The sequence below is a fragment of the Balearica regulorum genome, chromosome 3 (assembly GCF_011004875.1).
Source record: "Balearica regulorum gibbericeps isolate bBalReg1 chromosome 3, bBalReg1.pri, whole genome shotgun sequence".
Taxonomy (NCBI): domain Eukaryota; kingdom Metazoa; phylum Chordata; class Aves; order Gruiformes; family Gruidae; genus Balearica; species Balearica regulorum.
Window position 1 is genome coordinate 59,932,781 of NC_046186.1, and position 15,699 is coordinate 59,948,479.

Sequence of the window (15,699 nt, forward strand, 5' to 3'; positions counted from 1 at the left end):
CTGCTTCTCACACATCATATTCCCTCTGCATACTTTTCCCTGGCCTTGCAAGGAAGAACTTCCCGTAAGTTTTTTGATCATGAGCTACTGCAAAAGCCCCTTAGGTTACCACAGTCAGCTGCAGTTACAGAAATGACGTGACTCTCAGAGTACTTGAACAACACAGGCAGAGTTCCTATTTGCAGAATAACCACCAGCAGCTGTAATACCTTCTAGCTGAGGGGGATGCTCAATGGAGGACTTCTCTGCAGACACAGTGTGCTGCCATGCCAAGATTCATTCTGGCATTTGCACAAGTCATGCTTAATGTACAGGAGAAACTAGACAGAAAGATCTTACCAAGGATTACAAAGTACTGATGGGGATGGACCCTGCCATCCCCAACACACAAGCTTTCCCTGAAAATAACTAATTATCTAATGGTAATGCTACATATTTGATCAGGAAAGAAAAAAAGAAACCCAAACCTAAATATAACTCTGGTCAGTATGGAATTTGGCTTTTGCATTCCACGCTCCTAAGAGCTACTCGTCTCATTTGTCAAAAAATTAATCTAGACTCCTAAACTAATCTTCTCAATGCCCTGTATGGACAACAGAGGAAAGTTCTTCCAGAGTCCAATTCATTTAGTCCCAGACACATGTCTGACAGGCAGGATGAATCAGCCTGTGGAGAGGCTGCATTGTCCCCACAAACTGTGGTGACCAGAGCTAGCTTTAGACAATGCATTCAGCACTTTGCCAAAGTTAGCTGAACACCATTGGCCTCACAGAGCAAGCTGGGAATGTTGCAATTCTTTTGCACACAGTTTATAATCTCCTTTCCAATGTGGCAAAAGAAAAAAAAGAGGAATTTCGAGTAGTGAGAACCCAGGCCCAGTGAAAGTTTTCAAACCTGACTTGTTTACCTTGCTGTTCATAGGCAGGAACTTACAACGAGTGACAAAAGAAAAAGGTTATTTTTAGGTCTGGAAGAGGTGGAGCTATGCACTACAGATGGGGCACTGAAAAAAATCTGAGAAGTAGAATCTCTCTAAACATTTCTCTGCCATTTATAGTGTTGGATGGGTAATTCCATGTATCTGAAGTAAAGGAAAAAACTTGGAGCCTACAGATGATGTGGAGTCTTCTCAAATCCTGCCTGAAACACTGAGGTGAAAAATAATATAATATCCTTTTGAGATATTCCTTATAGAAATATATCAGTCTTCTGGACAAGAATGACTCCTTAGCAGGGACAGTAAGTGAGAGGGTATCAAAATAGAAAATAATATAAAATATTCTTTAAATAAAAGTTTAATTCACTCTTACTTTACAGAATATTTAGAAGCACCTTATCATTTTACTGCCAGTTCTAAAAAAGACCAACAAGAGACCGGAATGATTTTAGCTGGTAAAATAGGAAACCTTGTGAACAAATGGATACAAGCTAAGTGAAAGCACAGTAATATTTTGTACACCACAATTATAATCAGAATCTGGCATCGGTTTATTCAAATTTTGCTTTCCTGGAAGCAAAGCTTACATATTTGTAAACATCAAAATAAACATTGCTTAATTTTACAATTTGCTAAACAAATACTTTTTTACCCTGAAGGGCATATGCAGAGCCATCTATTTGTTTCACAGTTCTCCTGTTGACCTGTGCTTCAATATTTCTTTAAACAATTGGTTCTTTTACATTTTTAATGGTGCTTAAAAATTCCTTCCGATATTGTGCAAGTCATAGGCAAGGCCATTTTGATGTGTGCCCTTCCTTACATAGTTTTTTGATCAGTACTTACCTAATGCAACTGTGGAAAAACTATACATTTTCAGGAAAATGTTTTGATTTTGGTCCTGTAGTTAAAGACCTTCTGTAACTGAGTTGTTTACATGGATTTGAATCACAAGCATGTACACAACAAAACCACTATACCAATGTTTCTTGGTGTATGCATAAAAAGTATGTCTTCTACTTACACTAAAACATACAAAAAATAAACTACAAAAATTGTTTACACTTGATTTCAGCAAAAAAAGCTTTCTTCAAGAAAAATGATTCTTCTTTTTTCAGCCATCAAAAAAGGAATGCAAGTAAACAATAAATACATGTGCTTTCTCCATATAGACATATTTACACTTGAGTCTTTGGCTTATGTTTAAGTTTCTTTTTATAAAGATCTTTATGTGATCCAGCCATCATTGCACATTAAAACAAAATAAGCCAGGTTTTTTTTTTTTACTATATATAATATATATGCAACACTTGAAACGTATAAAGAATGAACCTTACTATCAATTTGCACTGTTATTGTACTTTAACAATGTATCAAAAGGAAAAAAAAAGAAAAATTAATACCATCTAGGAAATATTGATACATGCAACAGATGGTCGCTCTACTGTAATTGAGAGACGGCTGCATATACAAACACTGAAAAGTCCTAATTTGCGCAAATCTCTTCTGACTCTGGTTTTCATTAAATAGTATTTATGTGGCACTAAATGTTGATACTGTATACAAGCATAGAAACAGATTGAGTTCTTTTATTAAGATACACAACTTCATAAGAAAAATACTTTGCATTTAAAATTTAAAATCCCTCCCACCCCCCCTCTTCCCCTAAAATCTTTCTTCACAGGATCAAGAACTGTTGTCAAAACAGCTTATTGAGATTCATGTATTTGGTGAACTTTGTCACATCCATTCCAACTAAGAGGATTCCAAGTACTCCAGCGCAACATCGTAGCAGAAGCGATACTGCTCCTTTAAGGGGAAAGAAGAAAAAAAAAAGACAGTAAGTTAAATTAAGATTCTAAAGTATTAGCAGCAGTATCTACAAACAAGAATGGCCTTTGCTAGCTACTGTGCAATTTTAACTTCAAGCCTGACATACTTGGGTTTTCTTCTCCCCACCCCTCTACTACACAAGTATACTACCAGCTCTGATTTAAAAACTACCATAACCAATGAACTGGAAAAAAAAAAAACCTGACCATGAAATGCAATGATTTGCTTCTCTGATTTTTTCAGTTTCTGGTTTATCAAACCTGAAAAGTTCTCCTATCAGTCAGAGCATTCTTGCCATAAAAGCACCTCGACTCTGATATACCATTTATATTTAAGTTAGCTGATACTGAGCACTTAACCAGTGCCTGCTGCTTGGACAGCCAGAGCATGGCACTGCAATGCTGAGCTGTGACACAAAGCTGCTCTGAGCCCACGACTCATTTGTACAGTTGTGTCGATGTAACGTCCAAGAGATCAGATGCATGTTTAAGAGAGAAGTTAAAGCTGAAAATTTCACCATGGTTAGTATTTCTCCTTAACAAGGCTGCTGTTCAGAGCTGATACTGTGAGAGAGGGAGAAGGAAGGAGGGAGGAGAGGGCAAGTAGAAGGAAAAAACCCAAGAAAATTAATTCAATCTCTATTGTCCTTGCGTCCTAACAAAACGAATCTGCTTTTGTGATTTATTTTTGTTTGCAAAGGAAGCCAGCGTGATCCATTAGCAGGAAGTGGTGGGGATATCTTAAAGGCTTTATTGCGCTGCTCATTTTTGTTATCTGATCATGTTGCTGAATGTAGGGCACATGACAGTGTTATATATTGGTTTTCCTGGTTTGTTTTCTAACTAACGACTCAACAGCTGCTGCTGTTCAAGAGTTCTGAATAAAACCCCACACTACAGAAACACGTAACTACGGAAATTCAGTAACTGCAGATTAAAGCTTACAATGGAATTCAGGACAATTTTGAAACGAAATACAAGTTTGCAGACCATTTATCAGAAACACACACAATCTACCTTGGCCTCCCTTTACAGTGACACAAGTAATTTTCCATGTGATCTGACCTGCCTTCTTCACAGCAGTGAACTGAAATCCAGGCAGCAATTCAATACGTTGCGTCTCAGACGTCTATGGCACAGCAGACTGCAAAGTATTTGTGGCAAAACCAGCGATACCTAGCCCAATGTCACTGCTGCTACAGGATGCTCTCTATCTGTTAACATTTTAACCATCTTCTTAATTTATGTAGTGGCAAGGGATGGAAGTGATGCACAATAATTAATCAAATCATGCCACAGAAGCTACTTGATAGCAAGCAAACAGTGACACCTGGAAAAAAGGGCAATATGGGAAGAGGCAGCTACAGCCATTTTGCTCAATATGCAGGTTCACAAGGTCAGAAGCAATTTTCACTATGCATAAACTGCAAAACGTTTTTAATTTCAGTTGGCATCCCTGATTTTTATGCTGTAGGCAGCCATCTGGCTGAAAAGAGACACTGGCTGCTGGCAGTGTGAGAGTCAAATGGCAGGAACTCCCAAACACCGTCTAACCTGCTTTCATATTCACCTACAGGAAGGAAAAAATCCACTTGGGAGAATTTTTTTAAGGACTTTCCACCATGTTCAGTTTTTTGTGACTGAGTGATCACACGGACGGATATGCACGCATACTGTACGCATAAAGACTGACCAGAAGAGTGAAGGCTATTTTGAATTCTGGCAATGTACATGCAAATATTTAGTCTTGTGGTTTTGCTAATTCAGGCTCATATTGTTTATATTAGTTTACTGTTTATTACTTAGTTTAACTGTTGGACTCAATGATCTTAAGGGTCTTTCCCAACCTAAATGATTCTATGATTCTATATATTCATTTCCAACATACTAGATCCAGGTCTTTGATTTTAAAGTTCTGAGGCATCACTTTGACTACTAAAAATCTGAATAACAAACATTATCATTATTTGATACAGTCTCCAAAGCAGCAGTTGTTATTAAGAAGCAAAATATTCACATCTCCATCTACTAATCTGGACTTTACAGCTTATTCCTACCAAGAAGAAATGCCTTGCTCCATAAAATTTCAAGACAGTTTGTGTGAGCATAACCCGCTGCAACTTCTTTTCAAATAGACCAGGTTATTTTTGGAGATTACAGTACATTCTGTTAACTCAGAATGTTTTCTGTGAAAAGCACAGTAGCACTACAAGAAAAGTAGCAGAAAATGCTTAGCCTGGCCTCTCATGATGCTGACTTGCGCGTGCACTCAATAAATGTCCCTTGCTTCTTGCTTAGATTTGCTCTGTTCTGTGGGCACAGGACTGAGAACGCAGCTCACACAGCAAAAGAGCCCCCGGCTCCCCGGCTGTTGGCAGTAACCCCGACGGGCTGGTGCTTACCGGAGTTTCTACCATGTTGGGCTTACTGTTCCGCAAAGTCTTCACGGCGTGGAAAACATCCACCACGTTCTGCCTTTTTACCATCTCAACCACAATGCCAACGGCACAGAACATCCCGCTCCGGCCTCCGCCGTTTCTGTACACAAGGAAAAGAGACGGTTAAATGTCACTATGGCGTAAGGAAGCATCCCAAATGCACTTCTGTTCTTTCACTCTGAAAGCACGAGTGATCCGTGAGTCCCACAGGGAGACCAGGCTTTGGCAATCTCCTTGCAGCTCCAGTGGGTTTGGTCAGAGACATTTGCTGTTTCTGACCTTCCTCTCAATTACTTCTTTTGAGTTCTGCCCTTACAACCCACCATACTGCCCAGCTATAGCCTAATTTACACAGGCATTAGAAATAAAGAACTAAGTTCAACGGCAAGTACAACATTTTCCTCTCAGTTCTGGAAAGAGACTCACTTAAATTATCCTATGGTATGAGGATTATCTAGCCAGAGTAATGCCAAGGCTTCACTGATTTGATATCTTGACCTTTGGGGACACTTCTGAACTATTTTAATCTTCGTTTTGAAGACATTAAGGTAGATATTTCTTCTTATTAATTTTAAATTAGCCAGAAGGTTCCACGGATAATGAGGAAGGGTGGGCAGAAAAAGGGCCACAAGTTAATTCTGAACATTTAAACAGAAGTTTTTTTTAAAGTAAGGAGAAATGCATAATTCAATTTCTAAGTTTTAAACTTTGTATTTAAGTAAGGTAGGAGAAAGATTAGGCATTCTCTGCTTAGGGAGAAAAAGATGCTGCCTTGTCAAAACTCCCAAACCAACTCCCATTTAAATATCAGGCTCAGATAAGCAGCCAGTGGTCATTTACCAACAATAGTTTTAGCATCATATACTGTATTATAGAACTTTTCTCTGATTTCATATACCCATAGCTTTCAGTCTAAAACCCTCAAAATATAGTAGGCCTTCTGGAAAAAATGCAACACACGATAGGCAAGAGATACACAAACCCCAACCTTTTAGCATTCAGCATAGAAGACTTCCTTACTGAAACAGTACAAAAGAAATTCATCTGTACACATTTTGTACCTGAAAAACATACTATTATGGACAGGAGACAATACACAGTGTCACTGTAGTATCATGTCCAAAATACTCATTCCCATGGTACCTTGACCTGACACAGACAAATTCTAAAGTTGACCAAAAGCCAACCCACAGTAGCAGTGGTAGGGTGGTTTTTTGCTCAGTTTTGTTTGTTTGTTTTTCATATAAAAGAAACAAGGGCATGTGCAAAAGAATGCAGCCATACGAACACTGCTTGAACTTAAAACAAGAACATATATATAAACATTTATTTGAAGAGCAGCAATTTGACTTTCTCCCAATTACTCACAGGCAATGGATGATGGTCCGGCCCTCCCCTTCTTCACATTCCTCTTGCCATTTTTCAACCTGGAGAATTAACTTCAAGAAGGATCTCTTGGAAGCTGGTACATCTCTGTGAGAAGCCCATCCCAAATACTGGAATTGCTGCACCATCAGATAGCCCTCTTGTGGCTGAGGAAAACCAAGGAGCTTTAGGTCAATATGGCACCTTTACATCTTGGTTTAGAAAACCAAAAAATAAAATTAACATGAAACCTAAGTGTTTATATTATGGACAGATTCCAACATGTATATACATTGCATGTTAGGGTCTCCATTAATTCGTATCACTTGAGCTCAAGGAATATGTCAAAAAAGGGAAAAAGGGTACTACATTGAAAACAACATCACAGTTTATCAATCATTAATGTAACCTATCCTGACTTCTAAATGGACAAATTCCCTAGATTCTATGTGTCAAAGGTTTTTATCCTTAATGTCAATAATCAATTTAAAACATCACCGTTAAATTCTTAGACCTACAGAAATGAAGAGATATACCTCTGGCTCCCATGCATGAACTGACCCCATTATAAATGAACAACAAGTAATACTGGTGCACAAATATGACTATTTTCCTTGAAGTCATCCCTTTTTGTCAGACTATGATAATCATGACAGCCTTGCTGCCAGTCTCTGACCCTCCCATGTGCTACATGCTATGCAGGGAGAGCTTTGAATAGAATTAGACCGTCAGAAGAAAGGCCTCAATAATTGGAAGAATAAATAGTCTATTCAGTTTCTTGGAGCTGAAGATGACAAAAAGGAGTGGGAATGTGGATTTTAGAAAAGGAAGAACAGAGCAGAGAGGTATTTAGAAGCAAGACGTAAAGGCGAAAAGGCATGGGAGACAAAGAGAAGCAGAGGTGTAGAAAATCAAAACTTTGTAAAAAAGAAATGGAAAAAGTAAAAATAAGAAATGAATAAAAAAAAAAGAGGAAGTCTCAAAATACAACAAAAAAAGCACTATGGCGTAATATTTGCCAGTGTGCCTACACCTTAGCTTCCTGTAGTTTCCAAACAAGGTATGAAGAGCTGAAAATATTTTTCTTAGCTCTGAATATAAGCAAAATGAAGGTTTGGATAAAATGCTGGCCACAAACAAACTGATCCCTGCACATTGAAAAATGAAAATGTGACCAAAATAAAATAAAAAAACCCTTTGTATACACAGTAATCAGTTTTTCCCACAGCTATTCTTCAACATTAGTGAAAGTTAAACGCATACTCCAAGTAGCAACTGGTGACATGTAAGTTCAGTATTGAATGAAAGGGAAAAAGTAATGGTAAGTAAAATGGAGATTGCTGGTAAACTGTACATATAATGGTGGCACAAGCATCTGTCACTCTTTACCTGTAGGCAACATAAATGATTTATACGGCTAAATTAAAGGAGGAGGCACTGCATGGCAAACAGGGTTTGAGAAGATGCTGTGCCAGTGTGAAGCACTATGGGACACCAAAAAGACAAGAAGGTGCAGGGTGTGAAAGAGTCGACAAGAATGCAAGACTGGCACTGCTACTGAAGTTGAGAAAAAAATGATAAATGTAGGTCGGGGCACAGAGGTGCAGAACCCTTCAGAAGCAGAGGAGCTTTCAGAATTTTTTCACACTCTGCTTTGCAGGGTGCCACAATCCTCCTTTTATGTTGTGGTTCTCACATCTCAGGCTAAGGTGCTGGTTGCATAACCAGCCTCAGTGCTCCTGTTCCTGATTCACCACAGATGATGTCTTACAGAAGCTACGAATTAAATACCTGTCACTATATGTTCATTACAGGGATATTTCTTTCACTGCACACCGAACAAACAGAACGCTTTTCATACATCTTCCACTCACCAGAGAGAACGCCACAGAACATTCATTCACCTTACTGCTCTCTCTGCTTAACATGCAGCTGTAGAAAAGTACTAGAAATTAGTATTAGGTGTCGATGCTTGACTGACTCTTTTCTGGGTAATGTCTTAAGAACATTAGTATTTTACTATTATTCAAAATTAAAACCTACAAGAGCCTATAGAGTGTTAAAAATGACATATTTTTCCATTACATATTGTTACGATAATGCTTACTCTTGTTAGATTGCATATCCTGAAAATTCGGCTTATGACGTCGCAGTCCATTGAACACGACATGCATTCCACTTGGATGGGGCCATACCGCAGTATCCCTTCCTCGGGCCAGTATTGTGGGCAGCCCTGCGCCAGAGCAAAACGGGCATAATTAAATGGTAAGCTACAACTTGAGCATTGCCTTATTCTACTGCAGCCATCTCACCTCAGCTTTACTGAGCAACTCGTGTAATTGCTGTAAAGCAGAGAATAACTGTAAAATCACTGCACTGCTCTACTTTTTGATCATGTAGTGCATCCAGAGTGATTAAAGCATGCAATGGTACATAGAAAACTCGAGCCCCAAACTAACCTGTGCTAAGTCGACTTCATTTAACATCACAAGGGAAGTACAGCCGTAGTCATACACTAATCTCCAGAAATCTTTCACAGTGTTTGGTAAAGGATGTTGTGTGACAATAAAAGCTGCTGGCTGCCTGTAGCTCTGTAAAGGCAAACGATTTTATTAGCACCGGTAGAGGAAGTACTTCATAACTTCCACTCAAATGCTGCAACAGAAAAAACATATTAATAGAACAAAGCCGCGACATCAATTACACCAGATTTCACCAAAGCTGATGTTAAAAATACATTGTTGTCTCCAGTAAGAACAAAGAGGTTACTCTGCTCAGGGCTGCCTTCTGCTTCATTACAGGCCAAACCCTGTTGCAGCTCTGATATGCACGGGGCTCTCAAGATGCTCTTCAGGGCTCTGCTGAGCTGAGGCTTGGGCAACTCTGCTCCAGGCGCTGTGTCCAGGAGACCGAGCAGAAACCTTCTCCCTGTGTTGCAGAGAGGGGTGCAGAGGTCTCAGAGGGTCTCCCCATCCACAGCAGGTTACACGTGAGCTCTGTGACTGAACCGAGGACTAAGCTCAATCCCAAATTCTGTTTCAGTGCCACAACCACAGGATCACCCACGGAACTGACCTTCTGGGGCCCATTTCCAGCAGAAAGTGGAAGTTAGACAGCAAAATGCTATTTCCTGTCATGACAGCAGACTCCATTTTCTGTACGCTGCGTTATACACAACTGCAAACAGCAGTTTCCAGCCTTACATAGGTTGGCTGAGATGCAACTAGTAGCAGAGGGGCTACGTCCCTGCAGCACATATATCATGAGCAGCAAGCAGAAGAGGAGAGATCAGAAGTTTTTTGCAGGCAATTTGCAACTATGCACGGAAGAGTTCTGCAGTGAAGAAATACAGATATGAACTGGCAAGGATGCACCAACAGGTTAATCTGAGAAACAGAGTAAGATGGTGAATATTCTTGTAGGCGGATGGGACTGTAAGTCACCAGTTTGAAGATGAAGTGCTGGAACTGCTGCATGCAATGCAGAGATCCCTGTGTTTAGCAATCATGCTGGTACTAAAAGCAGTCTGGCTGGTTTTTTTACTGAAATAAGCAGAGTAAATCAACCTAGGAGAAAGACCTGGCAAGGGTAGCTAAACCACTTTTGGTGTGGAAGCTTGCTTGTTTGAAGGTTGAGATGAGGGATCTTCACATGCAATATATAACCTCGAAGAGCATAGTGTGAGGCCCAGAAGGAACAAATACAACTTTTTTCATCCTTCTACTTGTTGTAAACTGTGAAGGTAATAAATCAATGCCTTTAGCATCAGTACTGACTTGACAACAGAGTAAGGAGGCTGACTTTTTTTTTAATCTATGTTTGTTATCTTTTTCTAATGCAGGAAGCATATCTGGGTAATAGGACAGACATGCAGCTTGTATCCTACTTCCTAGGTCTGCCCAGGGAGCAAAAAAGAACAACCACTACTGATTCTTCCCTTGTATTTTTAAGGAATAAAACATGTACTAGTTGATGTTTTCCTAGCCTTCTTCCTCATCATTTCTGGTCTTTCCCAAGATAAGAGAACTAACTGAGATTGAGATGATCAGGTTTTCAAAAGGGACAGGCAGGAGATCTGCTGCCACACTGGGAAGCAGACACCTTTTTTTGGGAACACGGGGACGAGTACATTGTGGAAAGAGGAAAGTTTCCATTTCTGTTTTGCTATCAAAAGCCCTCTTGCATTGCCCAGCAGTGGGATCCTCCTCTCTAAATAAATCAGCCTAAAAAAAAAAAAAAAAAGAAGAAAAAAGGGCAGGAAAAAACTTTAATACCGAAAGTTTTAACCCTGTGCTTATAGCCTTGTTATATGCCTTCATTGTAATATATTACTTTTTTTTTTCCTGTTGCTTTTTTCCTTTTATTACTACCATTTTTGTCTTTCCTTACTTGCCACTGATTGCTCGTCCATTAATATATTGCTTGGTTCCCGTCCCTGCCTGCCACACTCAGTTACACACTCAGAGTCCTCCTGCCACCCAGCCGTTCAGCCTGTGTTGTCTGCCTTTCTCCCCAGACCACATTCCTCTGTGCAGCTGTGCTGGTTGGTCCATAACACATCAGTTTTGTCCAGGTGCTTAATGTAATTTTAACTGCAATTCTAAACAATTTCGGTTGCTACCAAAATTCTGCTTACTGCACTAATTCATCCATTCAGTCCCAGTGACTCCCTAATAGACTGGTCTCACACATGCTACTCCCCTATTTTTCTGGCACAATGGCTAATTGTGGGATTAGGGACTGCAGCTTGCTAGCAGTTCAAACGTTTCCTGCACTAGCTCAGGCAGAACTCCGGGATGAATACCATTCAGTCCTGATGATTTCTGCTGCTATTTGTCATTTTATTCCAGCATCTCTTCTTAACACTGCAGTTTCTGACAGCACTTCATTTTTGAGGAAGGGGAGATATTCCTGAAAATCAGGCCACTTATTTAACTATTTACTATAAAGGTGGCTTTAGGGGCCGAACTTTGGAAATGCTAATGGCAGGCACAGGCAGGTATCTGACAGCACATGTGATGAACTGCTTTACTGATCAGACATCTATAAGCAGGTTCACCTCCTTTTTTCCCATTAATTCACCTCTTCCCCTGACAATACTTCTGTCACTCAAACTTCAACTTTAAAGAGCTGCAACTCAAAATATGATCAACAAAAACCCCAACCCTATCCCCAAACATGTCAAATAAACATTTTTTTTCCTTCTTCCCCTGTCTCTCCTGCCTGAATACACATAGCTTTTTTTATAAAACAGAAATACTAACCTCACACTCAGGTAGGTACTATTTACTTCCCGACAAACAGCAGATTTTTGAGATCCTGCTGAGATTTGGAGGGTTGGAGATTAGAGCTTTATATAATGCTGTTGAAAAGGGAGATTTTCAGTGGGTCCCACAAGGATGCAGAAGACTAAAGATAACAAACCTTCTGAACAAGCAACACAAGCTGGTGGGGTTTCTTACTCATTCCCTCTACTCTTCTTCATTAGGACTGTTTTACTGGGCACTACAGTAAGAAAGAATTACCCTTTCTTAAACCAGCAAGTGCTCTCTCTCATATTATACAGTTTTTCATGGCACACTATGCAGACAAAGAAGATAGTCTCTTACGTCCATAAGAGCAGCATTGATGTAGTTGCTGCTCTCCCCATCAATAGTAATTAAGAAAGGCAGACATCTGTCAGGTGGCAGCATATCCATGAAGCGGTTCTTGTCGTGGTTCCTTGGCAAGCAGGCTATGCTGCAGTCCTCCGCTTGCAGGCGAGGGGTCACAGAATTCAGGGTCTAAGGGAGAGAGGACGCATGCTTTAGAACGCTGAACTAACAGACATCGGACTCGAGATTCCCCAAGTTTTAATTGAAAATGTTGCAATATGGGAAAACATGAGGCATTAGCAAGAAGGCATTAGCAAATAAGAGCTCCTATCTGTTTGATGGACATGCTGGGGCTTTTGAAGGAGGGTTGAACTGCAGGTGTAAAAGGCACTCCATGTACCACTGAACAGATGCTGCATGACACCATCTCCTCCAAAAGGAATAAAACAAAGAGGATCCTTTGGAGCTGTAAAGAGCTATGCCTTAGCTGTGCAAATGCAAGCAAAAACTCTCTGTGGCTCCTAGTCAGTGCTCTTTATTCCAGACAGATATTTACTGCAATTTTATTCAAAGGAGGATATTCCATATTTAAAACAACTTTACAAAGCACATAAACACGGGCCCTTTATTTTGTGGACTAAAAGTAAAGGACCAAATGCTATAAACATGATATGAAAATCCTTTCCCTTAAAGTAAATCAGATGTATCTAGAGGCAAAAAAATTCTTGTCACATGAAATGTTAGGAATTGTGAATACCTGAAACTCATCTTTGAGATGTGAAGAGTTTGTCTGAGAGTCTATTCTAATCATATCAAAATAAGCAGCTTTGAATTCGCAGACAGGAATGGCAGTTTCTCCACACAGGCAAGCTTCTAGAATGGCATCATGAATAAAGATGTACTGCTCCTACCAAATTAGAAAGAAACAAAAATTATAGCCCTTTAAAAACAATGCATCTTTCCTTCTTTTGCAATAAACAGATCTCCTGCACACTGTAAAACTCATTCAAGATAGTGTCCACCAATCCGTTAAATAAAGCTTTAGTACAAACACAACGTTGTCCTAATTGGAATGCAGTTAACAAGGATGTTTTCTTCAGAATCAATTTAAATTCAGTAAAACTTAACAGAACAGGCATAGCAATTTATTTAATTGGAGGTTATTAGTTTTCTTGTGGTGCTTGTGGATTTCTGTGTATATGCCACTGACTTGTTGGCTTTACTCATTTTGGTTTTTTAAAAATAGTTTTCAATCTTACAATACTAGCAGAAAGTGCAAATTGCTTCAAGCACTACTAGTGTGATTAGTAATTATTTAGCATGCTGCATTCTCCTTATGTGTGTGCAAGCTAGCACACCAATTGTCTGATAGCTGGCTCTAGGCCAGTAAAAAACTTAAGCGTGTTCCAACAGGAACAGCATTTCTTCCTGCTTTTTTTTTTTTTCTGACTTGCCTTGAGATATCCTAAGTCCTAGACAACTGCCTTACTATTTCAATACACAAGGTGTTTTTACACAACGCCTATTATATTTACTCACCCTGAGAGTAATAGATGTAAGTCATGCCTATATAGCAAAGTGCGAGAACTGTGCCAGCCTCACCTACCTACTGTGGATACCGATGAGGTTACTAACAGCACAAAATTTCACATGTGCCTGTAACAAGAGCACATGTCCAGGGAGCACGGTCGTATTCTGGCTCTACAGCTTGCGCTGCCTTACCCACATAGCTGTGGAGCTATTGCCATAGCTATGGAGCTATTGCCATCACTGTTGTCTAGGTGACCATCTCAAGAACTTGCTGCAATTATAGCTTTATTTTGCTGTGTAAGTATGAACCTCTGAAAGAAGATGTGAGGTAAGAGGCAAAAGGGAGAGAAAGAGAAAGGAACAGCAGTAGGGGTGTTAATTTACACGAAAGAGCAGATTAAGCTGGGATGGTTGAAGCAGTCACACTGAAACACTCCACCCCACGCACTTCCCAAAGGTTAATGGCCCTGTAGCAGGGGTAGTTGATCGGAAACATTTATTTGTTCAACTGCCACAGGTTGCAGCATAGAATAAAAACTGCACCAAATTACATTGATATGCCTGGCTGCCAACTGCAGAGATTTGCTCGTGGTCACAGGTGAAATAACTTCTCAGGTAGACGTGGAGGACAGGAGAGAGAACTGGCAAACCACTTCAGGTAACCTGTCTTAATAGAAATCAATAACCTATGTTTCTGTGGAGGCTCAGTGTTACTCAGCTGGCAGAAGGGAAGCTGTTATAGCTTCATCACTAAGGCAGTGGTTTTACTGTGGAGTTGCTGAAGGCATGACGAAAACCAAAAAGGGTAGAAAAGGAAAAAGGCTTGGCAATGAGGTTAATCAAGTAAATAAAAACAGAATTGAAAAGGGAGAGTGAAAGGGACATAAAGTTCCACAGGTAAGTCAAATTATGGATACAGTGGTTGGAGATAGACTAAAACCAGTGGCAACCTGCTGAAATTCCAACTTCAGGTTCCTGGAGTTGCTGATACCAGAGCTGGGGAGAGATGTGCCAGACAGGCCTACAGTAGGGTCTTCTCTAAAAAATCCTCCTTGCTTTCCTTTTGTTACAAAGTTAGGCAGGCTTTGTGTGAAGACACAATTACTGCATTGAGCAACGCTCCCCGGAGGAGAAGATCCCTCAACAGGGCCACTGGCTGCTGTTTTCAGAGTAACAGTGAAATTCTGACCTAGCGCGTTTCAGAAAGCATCAGGTGCTTTGAAGGTAAACTGCCGTACCTCTGTCTGTACCATGTTTATGCGACGGGACCGTAAGGCTTTCACACAGTTGTAGATATCCACAACACCTTCTCTTTCTGCCATATCTAACATGATATCGATCACAATATAACAACCTGTTCGTCCAGCACCGGCACTAAAAAGAATCAGTAAATACAGTTAGGAATAGCCCCATGAAAACACCTACAAACTTTATAAACCCATTACTGAGAGTATTTTTATAAAGTCATTCAGTTCTTTCATCAGAAACGCTATCTAATTTTTATCTTTTCTCTTTCTCTTCATAACGTTCTTTCAATATTTTGATGTGCCCAAACCAACCATTTTCCATCATATTTGATCCACTAAGTAACAGAAAAAAAAAAAAATTGTTTTTCTCCTTTTATCACCCAGATCAATACCTTAAGTAAAAAAGAAAAGTTAAGTTAAACTGAAATCTGGAGGATGATTAAGCTCATGCACTTCAAAATATGACAGATTTTGGTTTTATTTAATAAGACTAAGGACGATTTTTAAGTGATGAATTACAATAAGAAACTCAAGTGTATGTTTTACTAGCCAAGTTCTAAGCTGGTTCAGGCAGCACATTTAACAGTAGCCAGAAGAATCTCTCTTGATTTATTTTGGTTTTATAAAAAGCTCCGAACATTTTTTGCACAGCAAATTCTTAAAATCTGAGTAACTTTATCTATGGAATGTAATTAAACACTTCATGGTGCTGAAAGAAAATTCTATTTGTCAAAGGACTGTGTTCCATCAACACAA

The 15,699-nt window shown here is 39.6% G+C and overlaps 1 protein-coding gene across 1 annotated transcript in view; it reads right to left on the reverse strand.

Moving 5' to 3' along the window:
* Nucleotides 1-1,279: 1,279 nt before the first annotated feature.
* The window catches only part of PTPRK (protein tyrosine phosphatase receptor type K), a 419,243-nt gene continuing 404,823 nt past the window's right edge, over nt 1,280-15,699 (reverse strand). Inside the window, exons 27-34 of the mRNA XM_075748050.1 lie at nt 14,935-15,070; nt 12,924-13,073; nt 12,182-12,355; nt 9,032-9,163; nt 8,680-8,805; nt 6,576-6,739; nt 5,172-5,307; nt 1,280-2,746 (exon numbers count right to left, since the gene is read on the reverse strand). Of these exons, the coding sequence (XP_075604165.1) occupies nt 2,693-2,746; nt 5,172-5,307; nt 6,576-6,739; nt 8,680-8,805; nt 9,032-9,163; nt 12,182-12,355; nt 12,924-13,073; nt 14,935-15,070 (1,072 nt within the window). The 3' untranslated portion in view covers nt 1,280-2,692. The remainder of the gene's footprint in view (nt 2,747-5,171; nt 5,308-6,575; nt 6,740-8,679; nt 8,806-9,031; nt 9,164-12,181; nt 12,356-12,923; nt 13,074-14,934; nt 15,071-15,699) is intronic.